The 24,417-nt window shown below is 32.7% G+C and overlaps 12 protein-coding genes across 12 annotated transcripts; 8 read left to right on the forward strand and 4 right to left on the reverse strand. All coding sequences in view use genetic code 12, as the record gives it.

The window, feature by feature from the left end:
- The first annotated feature begins 230 nt into the window (after positions 1-230).
- GAR1 (H/ACA snoRNP pseudouridylase subunit) lies at positions 231-1,282 on the forward strand. Its single transcript, XM_064903388.1, has one exon. The coding sequence runs from the start codon at positions 470-472 to the stop codon at positions 1,139-1,141; it is 672 nt and encodes a 223-aa protein (XP_064763086.1). The 5' UTR covers positions 231-469; the 3' UTR covers positions 1,142-1,282.
- A 1-nt stretch (position 1,283) lies between these two features.
- On the reverse strand, positions 1,284-2,520 carry DFJ63DRAFT_135445 (uncharacterized protein). Its single transcript, XM_064903380.1, has one exon. It carries the CDS (start codon positions 2,464-2,466, stop codon positions 1,357-1,359), a length of 1,110 nt encoding a protein of 369 aa, XP_064763087.1. The 5' UTR covers positions 2,467-2,520; the 3' UTR covers positions 1,284-1,356.
- Positions 2,521-2,668: 148 nt separating this feature from the next.
- On the forward strand, positions 2,669-3,300 carry DFJ63DRAFT_313068 (uncharacterized protein; the record flags this gene model as incomplete). The annotated part of the gene is made up of 2 exons (XM_064906103.1): positions 2,669-2,699; positions 2,855-3,300. 2 exons carry the CDS (start codon positions 2,669-2,671, stop codon positions 3,298-3,300), a joined length of 477 nt encoding a protein of 158 aa, XP_064763088.1.
- A 203-nt stretch (positions 3,301-3,503) lies between these two features.
- On the forward strand, positions 3,504-3,902 carry DFJ63DRAFT_335278 (uncharacterized protein; the record flags this gene model as incomplete). Its single annotated transcript, XM_064908192.1, has 1 exon — positions 3,504-3,902. One exon carries the CDS (start codon positions 3,504-3,506, stop codon positions 3,900-3,902), a length of 399 nt encoding a protein of 132 aa, XP_064763089.1.
- Positions 3,903-4,402: 500 nt separating this feature from the next.
- Positions 4,403-9,613, forward strand: PLD1 (phospholipase D; the record flags this gene model as incomplete). The annotated part of the gene is made up of 1 exon (XM_064906104.1): positions 4,403-9,613. The coding sequence occupies one exon, from the start codon at positions 4,403-4,405 to the stop codon at positions 9,611-9,613; it is 5,211 nt and encodes a 1,736-aa protein (XP_064763090.1).
- A 217-nt stretch (positions 9,614-9,830) lies between these two features.
- Positions 9,831-10,481, forward strand: DFJ63DRAFT_286196 (uncharacterized protein; the record flags this gene model as incomplete). The annotated part of the gene is made up of 1 exon (XM_064904954.1): positions 9,831-10,481. One exon carries the CDS (start codon positions 9,831-9,833, stop codon positions 10,479-10,481), a length of 651 nt encoding a protein of 216 aa, XP_064763091.1.
- Positions 10,482-10,527: 46 nt separating this feature from the next.
- DFJ63DRAFT_135450 (uncharacterized protein) lies at positions 10,528-12,212 on the reverse strand. Its single transcript, XM_064903381.1, has one exon. The coding sequence runs from the start codon at positions 12,086-12,088 to the stop codon at positions 10,574-10,576; it is 1,515 nt and encodes a 504-aa protein (XP_064763092.1). The 5' UTR covers positions 12,089-12,212; the 3' UTR covers positions 10,528-10,573.
- Positions 12,213-12,335: 123 nt separating this feature from the next.
- Positions 12,336-13,100, forward strand: DFJ63DRAFT_313073 (uncharacterized protein; the record flags this gene model as incomplete). Its single annotated transcript, XM_064906105.1, has 1 exon — positions 12,336-13,100. The coding sequence occupies one exon, from the start codon at positions 12,336-12,338 to the stop codon at positions 13,098-13,100; it is 765 nt and encodes a 254-aa protein (XP_064763093.1).
- Positions 13,101-13,222: 122 nt separating this feature from the next.
- Positions 13,223-17,081, forward strand: CRP1 (Crp1p). Its single transcript, XM_064903387.1, has one exon. The coding sequence runs from the start codon at positions 13,346-13,348 to the stop codon at positions 17,060-17,062; it is 3,717 nt and encodes a 1,238-aa protein (XP_064763094.1). The 5' UTR covers positions 13,223-13,345; the 3' UTR covers positions 17,063-17,081.
- Positions 17,082-17,100: 19 nt separating this feature from the next.
- Positions 17,101-18,282, reverse strand: PTC1 (type 2C protein phosphatase; the record flags this gene model as incomplete). The annotated part of the gene is made up of 2 exons (XM_064904956.1): positions 17,101-17,198; positions 17,310-18,282. The coding sequence occupies 2 exons, from the start codon at positions 18,280-18,282 to the stop codon at positions 17,101-17,103; spliced, it is 1,071 nt and encodes a 356-aa protein (XP_064763095.1).
- Positions 18,283-18,754: 472 nt separating this feature from the next.
- Positions 18,755-20,430, forward strand: DFJ63DRAFT_135453 (acylglycerol lipase). Its single transcript, XM_064903382.1, has one exon. The coding sequence runs from the start codon at positions 19,227-19,229 to the stop codon at positions 20,118-20,120; it is 894 nt and encodes a 297-aa protein (XP_064763096.1). The 5' UTR covers positions 18,755-19,226; the 3' UTR covers positions 20,121-20,430.
- Positions 20,431-23,655: 3,225 nt separating this feature from the next.
- PET100 (Pet100p) lies at positions 23,656-24,331 on the reverse strand. Its single transcript, XM_064903386.1, has 2 exons — positions 24,149-24,331; positions 23,656-24,060 (listed from the first exon to the last, which is right to left on the reverse strand). The coding sequence occupies exons 1-2, from the start codon at positions 24,212-24,214 to the stop codon at positions 23,806-23,808; spliced, it is 321 nt and encodes a 106-aa protein (XP_064763097.1). The 5' UTR covers positions 24,215-24,331; the 3' UTR covers positions 23,656-23,805.
- Positions 24,332-24,417: the final 86 nt, after the last annotated feature.

Genomic DNA, 24,417 nt, shown 5'->3' on the forward strand with positions numbered 1-24,417 from the left:
ATGATCGAATCAAAATCAATGGTATTCAAAAGTTACTAAATTTATTATCTTACACAGCTTTGGCTAATGTTTATATATGTCCGACTGTGCCAATTGATGAAATATACGCACAGTTATTGAGGAGTCGTCTTTTTCGGAATCGGACACGACCAGATTCCATTACAGGTTATCATCCATTAACTATAAGAATATAGAGATAATAACCAATTGTTTATTCATATAATGGAAATGATTATTAATTAGATTTGTAGACTTTTAAAGAAAACAACAGTTAGTTGAACCATACCTTGTAAGACTGTTTAATGGTGATGAAATCTTCCAATTTTGATGTCTCCATACCACTATAAAGGTAAAATAAATGTCCTGCATGTACTTCGATGAGGTCTATATTTTTTTTCTGTATGTGAAAAATTTATCTAAGTCTTAAGATGCTTTATATATCAATATTATTATACCAGAATACACCAATATGAACAGAGGTAGAGGTGGATTTAGAGGAGGCCGTGGTGGCAGACCAGCACCATTCCAACAAGGCCCACCAGATTCAGTCTTAGAAATGGGTTCATTCATGCAAGCCTGTGAAGGTGACATAGTATGTCGTTCTATAAATGTTAAAATTCCTTATTTCAATGCTCCAATCTATTTAGAAAATAAAACCCAAGTTGGTAAAGTTGATGAAATATTGGGTCCTTTAAATGAAGTTTTCTTCACTATCAAACCTTCAGAAGGTGTTAAAGCTGATTCATTCAAAGAAGGTGACAAGTTTTTCATAGGTCCAGATAAGTTATTACCACTTGAAAGATTTTTACCAAAGCCAAAAGAAGTTGGTTCTAAACCAAAAAAGAAGTCTGCCGGTGGAGCTGCCAGAGGTGGATTCGGTGGCCGTGGTGGTGCTAGAGGTGGCTTTGGAGGCCGTGGTGGATCCAGAGGTGGATTCGGTGGTGACCGTGGTGGAAGAGGTGGATTCGGTGGCCGTGGTGGATCCAGAGGTGGATTCGGTGGTGACCGTGGTGGAAGAGGTGGATTCGGTGGCCGTGGTGGATCCAGAGGTGGATTTGGCGGTGACCGTGGTGGAAGAGGTGGATTCGGTGGAAGAGGTGGATTCGGTGGTGACCGTGGTGGAAGAGGTGGCCGTTTCTAAGTTGTGTTTGCACATTTTATCTATGTACCATATAATTTTTCATTAACAGTTTATTAGAAAAAGTGTATTTAAATTGTACTTTTTTTCCATATTAGATAGAGTAGTTACTTCTAATAAATCAAATATATCAAATACTTTATATTCAATTAAATTTATTGTAGACCTCTATATTTATTGTTATTTACAAGTTATATTACACTATATGCAGATGCTAATTAAAACTCCTCAGGAATTTGAAACTGGTTACAGTTTTGTAAAATGGCTACTCTTATTTGTTTGTAACCACTTAGAGTTTTAGTATATTTATTAGTCATTGAATTACTAAAGAATACCCTCTGTGAGTATGGTAGACTTTCTATGCTTTTCTCAAAATGGTTGATAATCCTATCATTATAGGATTTTGATATCTCCACAAAAGCTTCAAGGTCAAGAGAACCTTTTTGCAATTGATTCATCCTTGAATAATATTTACTTATCACACTATCGACCTTGGTAAAGATAACATCATGCTTGATTTCATTCTCTTGTAGATGCAGCAAAATGTTTATATCTTCTTCTCTTATCCCAGCTTCACTATCAATCAAAATCAAAGCTCCTGCAAGTCTCTCACGCTTCTGTATGTAGTCCAATACAAGTGTACCCTGATCTTCATCTCCAAACTCCCCATAACCAGGACTATCCACCAATCTAAGCTTACCACCTATATTAAAGCAGTTCAATGTTTTAGTGAAACCAGCTCTTTTTGAAACATAAGCATAATCTGCGATCTTGTTAGCATTCTTTTTAACTAACAAGTTGTTAATTAAAGTAGATTTCCCTGCATTGGTATTCCCAAGGAGCAAGACTTCAGGCAAGGTCCTTATTAAACCTGGTGCTATACCAAATGTCTTTCTAGATTTAGCTAGATTTTCATGATATTCTGTCTTACTAAAGGCATCTAGATTATCTAATGTACTCTTTCTTTTGGAGTCAAGTCTTTTATATTTCACATCTGGAATCTCTTCATAGTTACCAATTGTCCATTCCAACTCAACGTCTGCCGAATTGAAAAAAGCCTGTGCCTGATTCATTTCCTGAGGAGTGAAAACATCTTCTCCTTCTAACCAGAATTTGGTTTCTAGATCTTTAGTAGAAATAGCTAGACCTTCAATTTTATCACGTAATTGTTTTGCTAATGTAGATTTCTTCTTTTTCACATAGAGTGGAGCTTCTATAGGTTTACTATCCTTCGCAAGAGCTGCAGTTAAATAATTCACTGAACTATATCTCCGCTGAGACAGCACAACATTGCAAGACACAGTACGTCGAAGTATAGAAAGTACCATCACCTATAGTAATTTGCGTCCATTACAATGAGGTTAAAATTTAATATAGATCAAATATTTATTTTTTAGAGATGCTCACAAAAAGGATGTCCCTCCTTTTTTACACACTTGGTGTCTTTTTAACTTAATTGACAATCAATACCATCAAACAGGTACAATCCAATCTGAATTAGACTCTAGACGTCATAAGGTTCTTCAAAACATGGTAGCAATTCGAATTCCCGTTCTTATACGTAAGTAATTGTTTATTATGGGGTTATTGTAGATGCTTAACCATGTGCACAAGATAATGAACTAATCGTTTACATTCAGTAAATGTGTATATCGATTGTTTCCAGACAACTAACTTCCTAATCTATAGTTTTTATTTGTTCATTAATACTAGCAGGCTACCTAGGCTTTGCAAATATTCACTTACCATACGATAAACTCATACATTTCGTTACCTTTTTTGTATTAACCACGGAGTTCTATTTTGTATTTGATACCAAACTTAAATCGTTGAAAACTTTACGCTATATAACCTTAAGTATTTGTACAATAGCGGGTGGCATTGGACTGGAAATCATTCAAAGTTTAGTGAATCCAAATAGAATATTCGACCCATTGGATATTGCTTTCAATATAAGTGGAAGTTTACTTTCAGTTGGTTTAAGTTCATGGTATCAATCAAGCGCTATCAAAAAGTCAAAAGAGCAAAGAAATCGTTACAGACATGTTCCAGGCCAAGAACCTGATATTCCAACTCATACAACTGCTCATAATTCACTGGATGCTGACGAAGAAGGATATGTATCCATTCAATTGAATGATACAGCTGCAGATAAGTCATAGAAATTACTAAATATGACAAATAATCCTGCACACTGATGATTTTTAAATTTTTGATTAACCAAAATATGTGGAGCTATCTTTTCGATCATTATCATTATTTAGTATCATATAAAAGTTTATAATTAATATGATTTGATATTAGTTTTCTTCTTTCAAAGATATAATTAATTTAAAAATATTTTAAGAATAGAAGAGTGATAAAGATGTCCAAAGAACCAAGTAAATTTTATGGAGGTATAAAGTCCTATGATATTCACACATATTGGAACAATAACAATAAAGTTGATAGAGATTTCGCATTTCAGTTAAGGGAAAATGTATTGAAGGACTTTGCTAAAGAAATTGAAGATGGAGATATTAGAGTATATAAATTTTGGGACAAACCAATTGGACCTCATCCAATAAACATGTGGGAGCTTGATTTCAAAAGTCCTGAAATATTTAAAGTGATTTTACCATATTTCCAATTGCATCATGGTCGTTTATCAGTTTTGATTCATCCTAGGACAGGTCAAGGTGCTGTGAAAGATCATACATCCAATGCCTTATGGTTAGGACATAAATTAAGACTTGATACTGATATTTTACAAGGAGAAGATTAAAATCACATCAAGAGAAGTTTTTAGAGAAAATTTTCTAATTTGTTATAGCAACGTTGCATGCAGTTCATAATAAACAAAGCTTACCTATTATAGGTTTAATCCCATTACACATGTAGAAATCATTGACCCGAAAACGTTTTTTAAACATCTAGTTTACTACCCCGTCGTTTACTGTGTGATTTCATCGCCCTGCACATAAAAAATTATCAAAACAATATAACCAGGAGAGCGGCTGCTTAATTATTTTCAATCCGAAAGTTTACAGCTATATTTGATATTGATACCAAAGCAATCACCGGTTGAAGAAAGTGATATAAATTCATACAGACTTGAGAGTCACTGTTTAAAGAAGTTCGTAAATATTATCATTGAAAGGTGGTTTCTTGATTGCATTGAAATCGTGAAATTCCATAATTTCGAGCCCTTCTTTAGGCATGCCGCAAAGTAAATTTCTATCCATTGGAAGGGGTAATGGTTCATCTGCATCAAGTAGCATCCCTATGGCGAGTGTAGAAAATAATGGAAAGTCAAATGGTGGACAACATGGTGATTTGGTTGAAGCTGATGATACGCAAAAAGATGATACTAATATTGAAAAAGAGAATGGGCATGAACCTCCTAAAGCTCTAAGAGAAGATGAAGACTTCAATAAGATATATCATACTATTTCAGCAGGATCCAATGATGAGAGTGTAGATCCCAAAAGCAAAACACTTCCAATACCATTCAAAAGAAAGAAGTCTGTGTTTGGACCAGAGTCACCAAAAATCATTTCAAATCCATTAACATATTTCAACAAATTTAGTGATAGGGATGAACAAAGATACGTAGACGAAGAACAAGAACTGCGTGACCGAATGCCATTCCACAGATCGCAATCCATGTCAAGCGGTTTACAAATTCCTGATATACATATTGATGGTAACCAAATACCAGTTCATCCACATAGTCAATCATTTGCCAATTTTATGCCAACCATGTTTAGTCGTTCAGGTCAGCACGATACCACTCTTCAAGACGATGATTTTCACCATACAGAAGACTTAGGTAAGCAACAAACTTTAAAGAAAATGATTGCCAGGATAAATTTTAAGATGGGTGGTGGTCGTAAGAAGCAAAGTATAACTGCTTTTAATATTGTGAAAGAGCCTCTGGACCAAGACAAACAAACTGGTGAACGAGCTCAAAAGTTGGTAGGAAATCTTGCAGTAGGAATAACAGCAATAAACTTATTGGCTTCATGTTTACTAGAAGATGAACATGGGATAGCTCGTGCTCCACTTGTCTTGAATCTCATAGGGTTGAATATCGTTGATATATCGCCAAATACCAATACTAGAATCAGAAGATTTAGAATTGAGCTTGAATACGGTGTTGGAGAAAGTAGACAAAAATGGTTCGTAGATAAGAATGCCAGGGATTTATTATATTTGCATTCTAGATTTAAGTTTGAGAGATGGAAAAATGAAGTTGTAAGGAATAAAAATACCAACTTACCTAAATGTCCAATTCCACCATTACGTACTAAAGAAAACGCCAAATCTAGAGCTAAAAGTATCGCAAAAGCTGCCGAAGAAACTAAAACTGTTAATGAACAAGCCAATGCTGAAGATGAAGAGGAGCACTCTTTTAGAAATCAATTATCGAGATTGAGGCTGCATCTTAGTAGTATTTCCTCATTAGAAGAGTCATCACCAGAGCAACTTAGACAGAAAGCTCAAAAAAATCAAGAATATATTCGAGAAGTTCATAAATATTTGACTCGTTTAATTGCTTTAGTTGATCTTAACCCACAATCAAATAGATTATTTCACTTTTTCGAATTGTCTCCAATATCTTCTTTATTAAGTTATGAAACAGGGTTTCAAGGAAAGCAAGGTATTGTTCATGTAACAGGAACTGCTAGATCACAGGGATGGAGAGTGGGGCATTTCAGAGCTAATGATTTGAAAGGTATGATTGATAGAAGAGCTGAAAAATGGTTCCTAATCAGAAATACGTACGTTATGTATGTGTCTGATATAAATTCCACCATTCCGTTAGAAGTCTTTCTAGTTGATTCAGATTTTAAAGTTATATACAATAGAGATTATGAGCTTCAATTCCCAAAAGAAGATGATGAGTCTGACTTAGATGATTCATCTGTCACCCAGAAGAAAATAGCGGACACTGAAGGACAACAGGCCTCTCATAATCTTTTTAACCATTTTCAAATAACTTTAGAAAATTCAGAAAGAAAGTTACTGATAACCCCAAAATCTTTCAAGGAACATAAATTATGGGTGGAATCACTAGTTGCGATGAAAAATTCAACAATTTGGTCACAACCACATAACAGATTTGATTCATTTGCTCCAGTAAGAGAGAATTGCTTTGCTCAATGGTTCATAGATGCCAGAGATTATTTCTGGTCTATATCAGCTGCTTTAGAGTTGGCCAAGGATACTATTTTTATTCATGATTGGTGGTTGACTCCAGAAATGTATCTAAGAAGACCAGCAAATGGTAATCAACAATGGAGACTTGATAGAATCTTGCAAAGAAAAGCACAACAAGGAGTGAAAATCTTTGTTATTGTTTATCGTAATGTTGGATCTACAGTTGCTACAGATTCTTTATACACAAAACATTCCATATTATCACTTAACGAAGAGAATATTCATGTCATTAGATCACCAAATCAATTGTTACAAAATACATACTTTTGGGCTCATCATGAAAAGATATGTGTGATAGATCTGACTGTTGCCTATGTTGGTGGTATAGACATGTGTTATGGTAGATATGATACTCCAGACCATGTTCTAGTTGATGATTCCAATCTCAATTTTGATAGTTTTGTTGCTGAAGACAGGGTGACAACTGATGAATTTATCAAATTTCAAACCTTTACAGGAAAAGATTATTCTAATCCAAGAGTGAAGGATTTCTCATCGCTTGAAAGACCATATGAGACCATGTATGACAGAAATACCACCCCAAGAATGCCATGGCATGATGTTCACATGGTCACGGCTGGGCAAGTTGCAGTAGACTTGGGACGTCATTTTGTTCAACGTTGGAATTATTTATTAAGACAGAAGCGTCCGAGCAGATTTACACCATTACTTACGCCTCCTTCAGATATGAGTGACGAATATGCTAAAGAGTTAGGTTTAAATGGCACTTGTGAAATTCAAATAGTAAGATCTGCGGGAAGTTGGTCTTTGGGCTTAAAAGATCATGAACAAAGTGTTCAAAATGCCTACTTGAAGTTGATTGAAACGTCGGAGCATTTCGTGTATATAGAAAATCAATTCTTTGTTACATCCACTATAGTTGATGGAACTGAAATTCAGAATCGTATAGGTGATGCTTTAGTGGACAGAATTATAAGAGCACACTCTGAAAAGAAGGCTTGGAGAGCAGTCATTATTATTCCGTTAATGCCAGGTTTCGAATCGCAGGTTGACGAGCCTGATGGATCATCTGTTAGAGTAATCATGCAATGTCAATATAGATCCATTTCTAGAGGGAGATATTCAATTTTTGGAAAGCTTCAAGCACTTAATATCAATCCTGATGATTATATTCAATTCTTTTCCTTAAGAAAGTGGGGTCAAATTGGTCCTGATCGTAACCTTGTCACAGAGCAATTATATATACATGCCAAGATTATGATAGTCGATGATAAGTATGCCATCATTGGTAGTGCTAATATCAATGAAAGATCTATGAGGGGTGTTAGAGATTCTGAAGTAGCAGCAGTTGTGAAAGATACTGAAATGATTACAACTACCATGAATGGTGAACCTTACAAGGCAGGAAAGTTCGCACATACCATGAGAATGAGGTTAATGAGAGAACATCTTGGTATTAACGTTGATATACTTGAGATTGTCGAGAGAAGATTTAAGAGATTTGAAGAAATTGCCAATACCCGTGAAGGTATAAAGGCTTCAACTAGTAATTTTAGGAATATTGAAAATTTAGTATTGTCAGCTATGGTAGAACTTTCTTCGAGAGATATATTGAATGAACAACATGGTACCCAAAGATGGAAAAATTTCCAAAAGCATAGAGATATGGATGCAATTGCTGAGGAAATTCCTATGGGCGAAGATATAGAAGCAGATGATAAACTGGCTCCGGAACCAATGAACTTGCCAATCTCATTTAATAATAGAACAGGGTCACACGAAGCTAATAGTGGTATAAGAGACAAAAAGAAACATTCATACGATGTAAGAGTACAACATAGTGATATTCATAAAAAAGATGTCTATGGTGAAGGTTTAGATAAATATAGAAGTAAATTAGCTAAGAAGGCCAGGCAAAGTTGTGCAAGGTTTTTGAAAGAATTAGCTCATATCTCTATGGAGGAGAATCCTACAGAATCCTTTTTACCGGATTTAGATTCCGTTAAAGAATTTTTGGAAAGCGATGATCATGATATGTTTGACGAAATGGATGAGGCATCTGAGGAGATTATAAACGAAAGAAATAAAGAGAGATGGATGCTTTTAAAGAGAATATCTTATTTACAAAGAATATCAGCAAAGTCCAAACGTGAACAAGAGGAAGAGCTGAAAAAGAGGGTCCAAGCTGGTCTCAGCCCTACAATTATAAAAACATCAAAGAAGGAAAATTCGCCAAAACGCCAGAGTCCAGAAACTGTTACTGCAGAAGACATTATGGAGACAAATTTAACACCACAAGCATCGCCTCCTTTAGACGTGCCTGATACGAGTAAATCTGCTGAGCCTCCATTATCTGATGTTAGTGGTGGAGATGTTCCTATTGTTAGTCTTTCTGAATCAGAGGTACAAGATCTTTTAGATACTATTAATACGGACAGAAAAGTTGAGAAATTTATTGATCCTTATGGATTTGAAGATCCAATTAAGTCCGAGTTTTATGCTGATTTATGGTTTGAAAATGCTAGAAGAAATACAGAATTATTCAGAAAAGTATTTCATACTCAGCCAGATGATTTAGTATCAACATGGAAGCTGTATAAAGAATTCTCCAAATTGCAGAAGGCGTTCATTGTTTCTCAAAAGCGTGAAGCTGAACGGAGAAGAAAAAACCACGAACACAATAGTCTTTATGGTGGTTCTGAAACAGACGAAGAGTCAAATGAGCCAGATGAAGTTAATGGCAAAAATAATAGGCAATCAATTAATATCAGTAAGCTTGACCTGGAGGTAGGTTTATTAGGCCAAGCACCCCCATCAGCAAATAATGGCAATATTCATGAAAGAAAACAGAGTAAATTGTTGCGTCATTTAAGCTATGCCAGGCATCCTATACCAGAACATAATGAAGGTATAGATCCAGAATCGCCAGAATTTCAAAATGGAAACCTGTTACCACCACAGGATGAATCATTTTTAAGACTGGAACTCAACGGCCGCAAGAATGGGGGTTACGATGATACACAAGAGTACTTCCCTATTATGCCCGTAAATAATGATATAAAGAGAAATAAAAAGGAGGTTTCACCTCCAGCAGTACAAGGTCAAGCTAAAAGGAAACAAAAGGGTACCACAAATAGAAAAAGACCAATAGTTGATGAGCTTATATATGATCGAAGTACAGCGGAAAGAATTCTTCTGGAGATTCAAGGTAACTTGGTCTTCTTCCCAGCAGATTGGTTATGTACCGAGTTGGATGTCGATAACTGGTTCTACAGTACAGATAGAATTCCTCCCATTGAAATTTTTGATTAGTTTATTATAATTTAAGTGATATGAAAGAAATATACGTGTAAAATTTAATGTGTATGTATATATTTGTTTACACGTGTAAATTGTGGTCTTTTTTTAGATTCGTATACGCGACTTTTAAAAACGTCAAAAATCGAATTATAAAAAAAAAAAGATAGAAAGCAAAAGGAAGTAAATCTTAAGTTAACAAAGAGGATACATTACAGAATTAACTTTTACAATGTTCTTGCAATTGCTTTCGTATGCTGGTATTGTGATTGGATTTGTGTTCCTCGTGCTATCAATTGCTTCTGGTTTGTATTATATTTCAGAATTGGTGGAGGAGCATTCTGAGCCAACTAAAAGGTTCCTTAAAAGGTTAATTTATACTATTAGTGGAATATTCGTATTATTATGGTTATTTGATAGATTTCCATTCAAACTTACTGCATTCTCCATCTTTTCATATTATGTTTACTTACAAAACTTAAATAAATTTCCTTATGTGAATTTGACTTCCCCAATATTTTTAATTTCATGTGTGTTAGTGTTGGCAAATCATTTCTTCTGGTTTAATCATTTTCATAATCCTTATATTCCACCTTTAGAAGTTAGATTACTGCCAAACTATGAACCACCAAGAATCCCTACCTTTGTTGAAGTTTGTTCATTCTTTGGATTATTAGTTTGGTTTGTTCCATTTGCTTTGTTTGTCAGTTTAAGTGCTCATGATAACTTGTTGCCACATCATGTTCAATCTGAAATCGACAAGGATAAGAAGAAAAACAATGGATTGGCTAAAGTTGTGGTTGCCAATATTAGAGAATATGTTTACGCTATTACAAGAAGATGTGGATACGAATTAGATCCTCATCATGGTACTATTATTTAAAAGATAATATAATATTATTCCCCATATACCCAAAACCATATATTTTGCATTTTGTATTAATACATAAAACGTCTTTGTTTACGCCAAAAAGTTTATTTTGATTGTAAAAAGTCTTTCACTGGAGGTCCAATATGATCCAAACTTAATAAGAATGTATCATGTCCGTAATTACTAACATTAGTACCTAATTCAAAGTATCTAATATCACCACCCTTTTTATTGTGTTTAAGTACATCAGCAATTTCTCTCTGTTGCCAAACTGGAAATAAAATATCTGATTCAACACCAATAACAAGGATATCCTTGTGGGCAATCTTTGCCATACCGTGTTTCAAATCTTGTAAAGATTCCTCTGGTGTGGTGGTAGCAGATTCTGCTGTTTCTTTATAAGGTTCTTCAGGTACAGAGAATTCTTCACTAAGCTCTCTTTGTTCATTATACTTTTTCTCAGTTTCCTGCCTTATCTTTGCTGCTCTTGTTCTGCCGTTATGTCCCAAATCAAATAAATCCATAGCTTTCAGGACATACAATAACGAATTGGCATCATATTCCAAACAGAATTTTTCACCTGCATGATCCAAGTATGTTTCAACTAAGAAATCAGGACAGAATGCAGGTGGTTTAGAATCATCCGCTCTATTTCTACCAAATCTATACTCCCATTCTGGACCTGAACGATATGTCACAGTAGCAATTTCTCTAGCTAATTTCATACCAACATGAGGAGGGACACTATCATAATAGAAGCCTCTTTTCCAATTGGGATCACTCATCAATACTTGTCTTTGACAATGTCTTAATGCAATTGAATATGGGTGAGATCTAGCACAACCACTTATAGAAACAATTTTACCAACTTCTTCAGGAAATTCCATAGCATAAGCCAATGATTGCATTCCACCCATTGATGCACCTACTGAAGCATGAATTTTGGATACATTATATACAGTTTTGATTAATTCATGTTGAGCTCTAACCATATCATTTACAGTTATAACTGGGAACCTGGTACCAAAATAATTATTATCAGCTGGGTCCTTAGATGATGGACCCGTGGAACCATAACACCCTCCAATTACATTTGTACAAATAATGAAATATTTGTCAGTATCCAAGTATTTTCCTGAACCTATGAAACCTTCCCACCAACCAGGTTTAGAATTATCAGGTTGAGATTTGGCATGAGATGATGCTGAAAGACCAGTATGGACTAAGATTATATTATCTTTGGCTTCATTGAGTTCTCCCCATGTTTCATATGCTAACTCATATTCAGGTAAATATCCTCCATTATCAAAGAATATAGGTTTTTGTGACTTAAATACTTTGAATCCTGTTTGAACTTTAGAATATGAAGGTTCTGGACCAGCTTCCAATGAATTGACATTTGGATCATTAGTAGAACATGCATATGAATTGGTTAATTCCTCATTCTTCTTCTCTAATCTATCAAGACAAGGAAAAGCTAATTGAGGATTAGAACTTGCATTTGGAGATATAGTTGCAGTTGATTTGAACTTTATTAAGCGGGGATGAGCATTGGAAACTAAATAGATTGGATACCTTCTAGCTATGACACTGTATATGCTTCGTTTAGTAACTAACATCTTAACAGTAGACTTTAGCTATTTAATATGATAATAATAAAAGAATGGGGTTCTTAAACGGATTAGTAAATATATTTCACTAAATCATCTTAATTTCACATATATTAGAAATTTATCAATTTCACGTGACATTTTCATCCGGCATATAAATTACGGGGTCTAAAAAGTACAAACAGATAACGGTGTCTTCTAAAGGTTTGGCATTGATGAGGAGGAGTAGTTGGTATTGAAAGCATTGTGAATTAGAATGTTAAAACTTCGAGGCATAATAACAGGGAGTTATGTGGTAGTATTCTTGGCAACAATTCCTCTGTTCTTACTTTTGAAAATATATGCTCTGGTAGTTGGTTCAAATCCATTAGTTTCATTCTTTGAAGACTATATTATTAAACTGTACGGTTATGTATGGTTTACACTTGTTTATTTCAGTTTCTTATTTCTATATATCCAAACAGATTATAGAATAAGTAATAATAAAGTTCTAGAATTTGTAAGGAATTATAGTTTAAATACCTTAGTTTTCATCACTACTCAAGTTTGGTTTTTTGGATCACTGATATTTGAAAGAATAAATATAGCCACTGGTGGTTCTTGTGCAGATGATTCAATTCGTTCAGAATATTATTGTAAGTCAAGTGGATCAACTTGGACTAACGGATTTGATGCATCAGGTCACTTTTATTTCATACTATCAGTCAGTTTAATTGTGTGGAGAGAATTATTAAATCATTTAGGTATACAATCTAAAATACCCATGGCCAACGGAGATGAATTAGAATTTGACCAAGCTCCAGGAAATAATTCAGAAATAGCGTCAGCTTCATGGAATAATAATCCATACTTAACCATATACAAAGCAATAGTCATTGGGGTGGCGTTAACCTTCCTATCTATATGGTATTTCATGTATCTTATCACTTGCATATTCTTCCATACTATTCCAGAAAAGATCGTTGGCACAGCTGTAGGATTATTCATCCCATTACTAATAGCATATATAGATTCATACTAGATAAAATAAAGTAAAGTTATCAATTTTAAAATTAGTGATCAAATAGATAAGGTGTAGCAGCAACAGCACAAAGATCGCACCAGATTTTTTTTTTTTTTTTTTAATTTTTTGTAGCGTTAATATCTCATGAGCAGTTTTAGCTATACATTTTGGATGATGGAGTTGATAAATTTTCCAAACCTTATATAAATAAGACAATCTGACTTCATTTTACTTCTTATGATGATATAGAATACTTATAGACAATGACAATGGAACATTTACATATAACATTTTCAAACATACACTGTGAAAAGTGTGAAACTGGTTTATTCCAAGCATTTTCCCAGTATTTGAAAATTACTAATATAGGCAAACAGAAACCAACAGAGGCAAATTTGCAACAACTAGAAAGAGATCATGCCCTATTCTATTTAGATGATAATGATGTTGATATTTATTATAAATCTATAGTTGGTTCAACTAGTTCATTACACAAGCTTATCAAGAAATTGATTAAACAAGTTACCGTATCGGGATTCAAAGTATTATCATGGGAACTTTACACTGATGAGGAATTACAACTGACATCGAGTTCAAATGAGATTCGTAATCATTCTGATGTTGAAGAACATATTGGATTCTTTGATATATTAAATATCTATTCTAAATTTACTTCAGCTAGATCTAAGAGAAATCATATTAAAAACTGTATAGCATGTCAACAAGAAAGATTACAGAAACAACAAGAAGAAAAGGAATTATCAGAAACTGCTAGTGACTCAAGTACAGTTGAAACAGTAGTTAATCATCCAGATAAAGAATTTCGAGCTGTATTTGCTATAATTGGAATGACTTGTGTGGCTTGTGTTCAGTCTGTTTCTGAAGAATTGAAAAGAGTACTAGCAGTTCAAGATGATGGGAAGAAACCTCCAGAAGAACAGTCATATGCGGTAAATCTAATCAATAAAACAGCCGTTGTAATCATGCCAAATAAACAACTCATAAATCGGATTGTGGATGCCATCAATGATATCGGATTCGAATGTAAACTTTTAGAAGTTTTACCAGTGGAAAGAAGTATTAATACGAAAGCTACTGCTATAATTTCAGGTATGACTTGTGTGGCATGTGCCAATTCAATTCAAGCTGCAGTTAATGAGTTACCATTCGTATTGGATAGTGGTATCAATGTGGTAACTAAATCAGCTCAATTCGTTTTGGAAGATGAAGATCAAAAGAATCTTGCTAAATTAAAAGAAACCATTGAAGATTGTGGATTTGATTATGAATTAGTTAAATGTGAAAAGATCAATTATACTTCATCTAAAAAGAAATCAAGAACCATTAATATTAGTGTTGATGGTATGCATTGTGAACATTGTCCTAATTTAATTAATAATTATTTATCAAGTTATGGTGAAGCCATTGTAATCAATGATGAAATCAGTTTAAATCATCCATATATTAAATTCACCTATATTCCAAGTCAAAATTTAACTATTCGAAAACTTTTATTTGATTTAAATCATATTGAACCAACTGATGCTGAAGATGAATATAAAATCAATCCAGATAAAAAAGGATTGTTCAATTGTGAATTAGTAGAACCATTATCTATTGATGAACATGTCAAAAGATTACATAAAAAGGAATTATTGGCTATTACAGGAAGATTAATTTTGACATTTGTATTTGCCATTCCTACCTTTATATTCGGTATCGTTGCTATGTCATTATTACCATCTGAAAATAAATTTAGAAAATGGGTTGAAGAACCGTTATGGACAGGGAATGTATCAAGAGTTACTTGGATACTTTTCTTTTTAAGTACTCCTGTATATCTTTTTGCCGCTGATGTTTTCCACAGAAAAGCTATTAAAGAAGTGCTTTCATTATGGTTACATAAGAACTCATTTAAATCAAGAATCTTTAAATTTGGTTCTATGAATTTATTAATGTGTTTAGGTACATCAATTTCATATTTTGCCAGTATTGTATTATTAATATTGAGTGCTCAACAATCGGCAGATACTCATATGGGATTACATACCACTTATTTTGATTCGGTAGTATTCTTAACATTTTTCTTATTGATTGGTAGATTACTTGAAAGTTATTCCAAGGGTAAAACAGCTAATGCTATCGCTTCATTAAGTTCATTGAAAGTAAATGAAGCAACAGTAGTTGAAAATGATGGAGGTTCAAATTATTTCAATGATACAGTCGTTGATGTTAAATTCCTTGAATTTGGAGATTTTATTAAAATTGCATCAGGAGAATCACCCGCAGTAGATTGTGTGATAATTGAAGGTAGTTCAGAATTTGATGAATCAGCTTTAACCGGTGAATCAACTCCTGTGAAACATACACCCGGGCATCAAATTTTCTCCGGAACAGTCAATGTTGGAAATAATTCAATCGTGGCTAAAGTTATAAGTATTGGTGGAGATTCCCTTATTGATCAAATTGTCAGTACAGTTAGAGATGGTCAATTAAGAAAAGCTCCGATTGAAAGAACTGCCGATATTTTAACTGGATATTTCGTGCCTGTTATTACTGTATTAGCTATAATTACTTGGGTTATATGGTTGTCATTAGGTGAAAGTGGATCATTACCAGCACATTATTTAGATATTGATGTTGGTGGATGGATAGTTTGGTCATTAGAATTTTCTATTGCTGTATTTGTGATTGCATGCCCATGTGGAATTGGGTTAGCTGCTCCTACTGCATTATTTGTTGGTTCAGGATTAGCTGCTAAATATGGTATTTTAGCTAAAGGTGGAGGTGTAGCATTTCAAGATGGAGCCAATACTAATGTGGTTTGTTTTGATAAAACTGGTACTTTAACTAAAGGAGAACTTCAAATTACAGATTATTCATTTAATATTCCACATAAGGAACAATCTAGAGTTGTAAAATCATTCGCTTTACAAGTTGCTCGTGATTTAGAATTAGCCTCAAAACATCCATTAGCAAAATGTATGAAATTATTTTTAGATAATTATGCATTTAAGAAACATGATATTAAAATATCGCCTAACAAAGTTCCTCAAGTTGAGAATATTCCGGGTAAAGGATTAACAGGTGATATACTTATATCTGAAGACGATAAATCCGATACAAATGATGTGTGGATGGAATATAAACCCACTGCTGCTATCTTAGGTAATGAGAAATTATTTCAAGAATATGCCATTGGTATTAATCAAGACCAACAAGATTTATTACATCAATGGAAACAAGAATGTAAATCAATCATTTTAGTAGGTATAAAATGTGAAGCCCTTTATAAAGATGATAAATTCCATCTTGTATTGATGACTGCTGCTAGAGATGAAATCAGAGTTGAAACCAAAAAAGTGATTCAATATTTAACCAAAACTTTAGGTATTGAATGTTGGATGATTACTGGTGATAATAGAGGTACTGCTGAAGCCATTGGACAAGAAATTGGTATTACTAATATTGTTAGTGAAGTTTTACCTGATGAAAAACAAGCTCATATTAAACGAATTAGAAATTTAAAAGAGAATACTATAATTGCTATGATTGGGGATGGTATAAATGATGCTCCTGCATTGGCTACAGCTGATGTTGGTATTGCCTTATCAAGTGGAGCTGATTTAGCTGTTACCTCATCAGATTTCATATTATTAAATAAATCATATCCATTAATTTCATTATTAACCTTATTGGATTTATCAAGAGTTGTATTTAGAAGAGTTAAATTCAATTTTGCTTGGAGTTTGATATATAATGCCATTGGGATTCCTGTTGCAGCTGGGGTGATTTATCCTTATAATAACACTCGATTAAATCCAGTTTGGGCCAGTGTAGCTATGGCTGCATCATCAATTAGTGTGGTTTCAAGTAGTTTGGCATTGAAATTTTATAGACCAAAACTTAAGACTAAAGATTTTGAAAGTTTGATTAATGAAACTGTTGAAGGTGGAATTTATGAACCAAAGGAATATTAAATGATTTGTATATATATATTTAGGTGTTATTTCTTCCTTTATTGATTAAATATATCTTTATCGAATTTAACAATCATTACGGTTACATTATCCGTTGTAGAATGATCCATTGCTAATTGACATAATCTTTTAGCCACTGTTTGAGGATCATTTTTTTTAATTTCATTATTATCATTATTATTAGTGTCATTATTATTATTATTGTTGTTGTTAGTACTGTTATTGTTGGTGGAATTATTATTAAGACTGAATTGTTCTTTGACGAAATTACAAGCTTTTAAATCACTTAAAACATCCCATACTCCATCACAAGCTAAGATTAAGAAATCATCTTCATTAGTGATTTCAGTTGATGTCGTGAATGGTTTCCCAATCACTAAATCTTTCATATATGAATCACCTAAAGATCTTGTAACTGCCAATACCCCATTAACTCTATTTTTCATGATTAACCCATTTGAATCTTTGATTCGATTGATTTCATTTATATCGGTTGCTTTATGATCATAAGATAATCGATATGGTTGACCATTTCTACATAAAACTATTCTTGAATCACCGACATTGGAAGTATATAACATTCGTTTATGATTTGAAGTTGGGATGAAATCAAATTGAGAATTTAATTTGGATGATGATGATGAAGAAATACTGATTTGAGATTGATCAATGATTTTATTATCATTTGTTTCCCATCTTAAAACTGCTACTGCAGCAGTACTACCTGATGAACCTACCCCTTCTTTTTCGATCAATTCATCAGCTTTTAAGAATGATTTATAGAGACTTTCTTGCATGTCATAAACTGTTTCATCATTTTCATTTGATTTAATTTGATTTAATTCTTTATCAATTTCTTGTTCTAATAAAGTATGTAAATTATTTCCACACCATCTTGCGGTATCTTTTCCAGCATGACCATCAAAGATAGCAAAATAACCCCAATCGATTCTTTCAGCAAAGTTGGCTATATAAGTATGAACATCTTCCATTTTATTTCGGAAAGTAATGTTTTTATTTTCAGCAACCCCAACTTTAAACGATAGTCTATCGAATGGATCATTATTAGGGATGGTGGTATTTTTAGTAGTTGATTCATTGATTCTGGTGGAAGGAGAAGGTTCAGCAGTGGTGGTGGTAGTTGATGAAGATGATTGTGAGGAAGGTATTGGTGTTGATGATTGTAGATCAACATTCAATTGTTCGTTATGAGACAGCATTGGGTTAAAGATCAAATCTATAAAGAATGGGTATATGTTTGTTTTTTATTATCTAAGATACAAAATTTAATTAGTGATTTTTGATTAAGTAGTAGACTAGCCTTCACACAATAGATATATTCCACGACGTAAAGTCAATTGATTGATAGAATTATATGATATAACTTTGTTGTCATATATATAGAGTGATCAGTTTGACTTAAAAATGTTTCATGTTTGCGTTTTATAATTTGGCTTGAAACATCTGAGTTGTATGCAGGAGAGGCATGGATGTAGTTGTTGTAATAATAATATACACCACAATAATTATTACTACTGCAAACTAGTACTATGAAACTTAAACATGTGTTGTAAACTAGTAGAGATTGGATATTTTGTAGTGATGTTGGTTAACTCATGAGTTCTTATGGAAATCACTATATATACTTTTTTTTTAGATTATAATAATATATAATATCTGTTAGTTTAAAGTTAATAATTGCAAAAAAAAGTGAAAAATTATAACAATGACTACCACCACTACCAAGAAAATACCCAACACTTAACAATGGAAAGAAAGGATGTACCCTCACTATTGGATAGATAAAGTTATAATATCCCTATGTAGTATATAATCTACCGATAACTTTAAATAATGCCGATTTAACCCAGATCGATCCATAATTTAAGTCGCGTTTTATGATATGGAGACTTTTTCACTTTTTTTTCCCTTTCCGTTTGTGGCAATTTTTGCCTATTTTTGTTTGGCACCACTGTTTCCCCAACTATTTATAACATATGATAATTAGCAATTCCTGAATTTGTCATATATATATATATGTATAGATAGTTAGTTACAAACATAGATATATCAACTATAGTAGTATTCTATTGTCACCACTACATATCATTACTATCTTAATTACAATTTTCAACTACTTCATTCATTCACTAACTAATTAATCATGGTAGAAATAGAACCTCCATATAAAGCCATTAATACTCCAATATCTGCTACCATCAATTATAAAGGAGCTGATTTCAAAGCTCAAACTTGGAAAGTTCCTGAAGGTACTCCCTTAAAGGGAAAGATTGTTTATGTTCATGGATTTGCTGAACTGTCTGGTTTATACGTTAAATTGTTTGATCAATTAAGTACCTATGGTTATCAAGTATTTTTCTTTTCTCAAAGAGGAGCTCCAGAAACAAGTCCAGGTAAACAACTTGGAGTTACAAATGAGACTCTTATATTTGATGATTTAGATTATTTTATTAAATATAATTTAGATCAATCTCCCAAATCTGATAAATTATTCCTTTTAGGTCATTCAATGGGAGGTGGAATTATTTTAAATTATGCTATTAAAGGTACTTATCGTAATCAAATTAATGGAATTGTTTGTTCAGGTCCATTAGTTTTACTTCATCCAACTACTCAACCAAATATAATCGTTAGAACTTTTGCTGGTTATATTAATTATTTAGTTCCTCATTTAAAAGTTGATTCAAAATTAAATCATGATTTATTAACAAGTGATGAAGATTGGAAACAATATATTATTAAACATGATAAAAAACTTATTGGTACCGTTAGACAATTTCATCATATGTTTCAAAGAGGTGAAAAATTATTAGATAAAAGTTATACCAAGAATTTTAATACACCAGTTTTGGTTTTTCATGGTGAAATAGATGAAATTAATGATCCAGTGGGAACCAAGAAATTCTTTGAAACTCTTGATTATAAGGATAGTGAATTTGTTCCTGTTAAAGGAGCAAGACATTCATTATTTATTGAAAGTGAACCCATTTATAAAGATATCTACGGTAAACTTACTCAATTCTTAGACTCCCATTAGAAAAACTTTAGTTACTTAAAATTCTATTTACTTCCTTTTTATTATTCTATTTTCTCTTGGTTCTTTGATATAGAACCGTTTAGACTTCTGTTAGATTTGTTTCATATAGTTTAATTATATAGTTGTTACTCATAACCTTGCTTAATGTTATACGTACCATCTTGACACAAATTAAGCCTGGTGCATTTACGTTAATTGTAATTGTAAATTAAATAATTTTTTTTATATTTCCCTGTTCACGTGACCTCGGACATCAAAATCCATGCCTCTCTCCCACCCCCAAACAAAACAAAATGGATAAAAGAAGTATCACCAGATGGTTTTATATGTATACCTTGCCCAATTCACCCACCCTCCCACTTACCTACCTACGCCCACATTTAATTTATAAACTCGTTTATATTAGTAAATTTTATTTTTATTTATTATAATTAGATGAGCAATATTTCCTGAATTAGAGTAAAGTGAATTGCTCCACTATCGTTTTTTAACCCTATTTTTTATATTATTATTGTTATTTTTATGATTAATGAGTATGAATTTATAGAAGTAATAATAATATCAAAGCCAAAACCAAAACCAAAACCAAAACTAAATCAAATATCACATCAACATATATTATGGGGTATACTATAAAACAAAAGATTGAAATATGTTTGAAATCAGAATCAAATCCAGAAATGACTCAAGCTGACTTGGCTAAATGGGCTCAAGATAAATATGAATCAAGTAAACCTCCATCTCAAACTACCATATCAAGAATATTAAGTTCTAAAAATGATATTATAGGAGCTAAAGAAACAGATTATAAATTAATTCGAAGAAGAAAACAATCAAATCCTTTATTAAGAAAAATCTTAACGGAATGGATAACTCAAGCTATATGGGAAAATATCCCCATTACAACTCCAATCATTCAATCTACCGCTAATGCCATTTGGAATCGATTACCTAAAGATGAAAAAGATGGCAATGGGATCTTTAATCAGAAATGGTGTCATCATTTCATGAAGAAATTAAATATCAATCTTATTGGTGATCCTCAACCTTCAATATCAAATTCTTCTAATGCAAATACTCCAGCTTATAAATTGAATAAAGTTTGGCGATTGGATGAAAAAATCGAATTGAAAACTCATTTGATAAACCTTATTCGAGAAGAGAATTATTCTCCTCAAGATATATTCGTCATTGATGAATTTCAATTGTTTTATTCCTTACCGTTAGATCAAATCTTTGATGTAAGTTCAATTGATAAAGGATTAAAACAATCAAATTCTTCAACTGAAAAATCATTAACCATAATGTTAGGATGTAATATTGATGGATCAGAGAAATTAATCCCTTTAATTGTGGGAAAATATGATAAATTCGATGTATCAAAATCAAATCATATGGCTTTCAAGAATCATAGTACTTCTCATTTATCTCAACATACCCTTATGAATAAAATCACTGAAGTTCATCAAATCTATTATAAATCAAATATCAATAAATGGATCACATCTTCAATGTTTCAAAATTATTTATTAACTTTAGATCATAAAATTGAACAATTATCTCCTCATCGAAAGATTTTAATATTATTAGATGATTCTTCATCTCATAGAATTATAAATTTGAAATTTAATAATATAAAATTATGTTACTTGAAGAATAATATTAATCATAAGAATCCTACCAATTCAGTATTTAATGGTGTAGGAGGGATAGGAGGAGGACTTGGTGGAATTGGAGGTGGTTCAAGTGGTGGTTCAGGAGGAGGTAGATTTGATTATTTACCTATGAATTTTGGAATCATTGATGAATTCAGAATCTTATATAGATTACAACAATATTTGGAAATGATCAATTTACAACGAATAAATTCTAAAAAGGATCCAAACAATAATAACAGCAACAACAATAATAACAATAATAATGGTAATGAATCTGATCCCAATAACAGAAATCCAAATATGGATTTATCAAATTATAATAAAATCAATGCATCATCTGCCATGGAAGTTTTATCAGAAAAAGATTATCATATTCCCCTTATAAAAGTTATAGAATGGATCAAACGATCTTGGGATTCAATTTCATCCGAAAAGATTTATTTAGCCTGGAAAAGAACTTTCTTATTACCCTTATCTCAATCATCCATCGCATGGCCCGCTAGTAATCTTGAAATATCAAATCAAGGTCAACAAATCGTGGCGGAAATGTTAGCCAAATCAAATACTTATGATCCAAGTAAGAGTTATAATAAATTAGCCGAAATCATGGGATATTTAAATGTGGTTATACCTTGGGAGATTGATGAATTATTAGGATTAGTTAATGAAATGGGTAAAGTCACGTTAAGTTATGTATCAATTGAAGAAATTATTGGAAGTTGTTTACTGGAAAATTATGATTCAAGTGAAGATGAAGATAATAATCCTCCCACGGTTCCAAATGATGTTTCTGCTTTGGTTAATGATGATCAATGGTATCAACCATCAGCTAATGATAATGTTAATCCATTTGGTAATAATAAACTTTATGAAGATAGTCCTGGTTCATTACTTGATACGATGTCCAATAGTAAATCTCAACAACTGCAACAACCAGCGCCACCTGTACCATTACCACAACAACAACAACAACAATCACAACCAACACCATTGGATTTAGCATATGCCGATTTTGCATCTAGCCCAAGTGGTGGTGTTGCTACCAATTCCAATGCTAATCGAGCATTGAATACACTAATTGGGGTCACAGAAAGAGAAGTATCAACATTAGCAGATACTAATGTCGCCATAAATCTAATGGAAAGTAACAGTAATAAGAATGTGGCGACATCTTCCACAGCGGTGGATATAGCTACTCCAGGAAGAAAATTCGGGATGAGTCCTTCTTTACCATCTCCGACCACAACGAATCTTCTTAATAGTTTAACACAAGGAAGTAACAAACATAAAATTGATGATGGCGGTGGTGGTATCAATTGGTTAACAGATAAAAGAAGAGCTCCAGCATTAGGATCTTATAATCCCGGTTATTCGATTGTATCAGGTACTCCGTCACCCATGCTTGGAAATAATATGCCATTAAATACATCCCAAACTCCATTAGTGGTTCCAGATTTAAGTCAATCATATATGTCTAGTCAAGTCAAATCAACATACCCATCCATGCCACAATTCAGATCACCAATTAGAGGATATAGTGATTTAACTGCAGTTTCTGCTAGTTCTAGCACTTTATCAACCAATGCTACTCCAAATTTACCTAAACATATGAATGATTTTGAAGCTATGAAAGTGTTAAAGAATTTATTAACATTATCATCTATATCTGAATCAGTCAAATTATCCCCAGCTACCATCAACGAGTTAAATATGAATCTTAAGGAGTTACAATCAAGATCAGATTTAAATACAGGCAACCAACAATCACCTCCTAGTTAAAGAGAAAAAGATAAGGAACAAAAACACTCTTTAACATTTATAGATAATGTAAATAGAAATAGTATAATAAAAAGTACAGCGAAGTAACTATAATAGTGAAATTATTAACAACACTTGGTTTATGGTACATCTGTAGAGTATAATTCATTAAAAGTTTCATTTATTTTGTAGTTTTTCATGTTACTTATGGGATATATACAAGTTTTTTTTGGGAATTAATGTGACTATGTACTAAGGACCAAAGCTTCTTAAGATTGTTTATTGTCGTTGAGATCATCATCTTCCTCTATTCCTAACAATCTTGCTTTCTCTTCTAAACGTTTTCTCTTTTCAACTCTTTCTCTTCTAATTCTAGCTATTTCGGCTTGAATTTCATATGGTTCCTTAGGGATTTGATTTAACGTAGATGGATCAGGCCAGAAACCTGGTAAATTGAATTTCTCATCAGAATCTATACCAACGTAATACATCACACATATTGGAGTTAATAAATAGAATCCAAACTAAATCGATGGAAGTTAGTATTATTACATTCAATTGTCTTTCAACAAGTCAGTCAGTCAACGCTTTCACTTTAAAATTTTAACATACTTTTGCGGTTTCCAATTGGGTCCTGGTTATACCACCAATAAACCTTTTATAGTAAGCACCCCACATGTTTTGATTATTAAAGTAGATGAAGTAATGATATTAATGGGTATCTCATGAGACCATTTTCAATTTTTTTGTGGATGTTTTTTACCATCAAAATCAAACAGCGACAAGTTCCACAAAAATATTCAAAGTCCATTTAGTTACAACACACACTTATCACCAACCAGGCTATACCAATTACAAAGTAGAATCAACAATCACATCAA

This window comes from Scheffersomyces coipomensis (assembly GCF_036884675.1).
Source record: "Scheffersomyces coipomensis strain NRRL Y-17651 chromosome Unknown DFJ63scaffold_3, whole genome shotgun sequence".
Lineage (NCBI taxonomy): Eukaryota > Fungi > Ascomycota > Pichiomycetes > Serinales > Debaryomycetaceae > Scheffersomyces > Scheffersomyces coipomensis.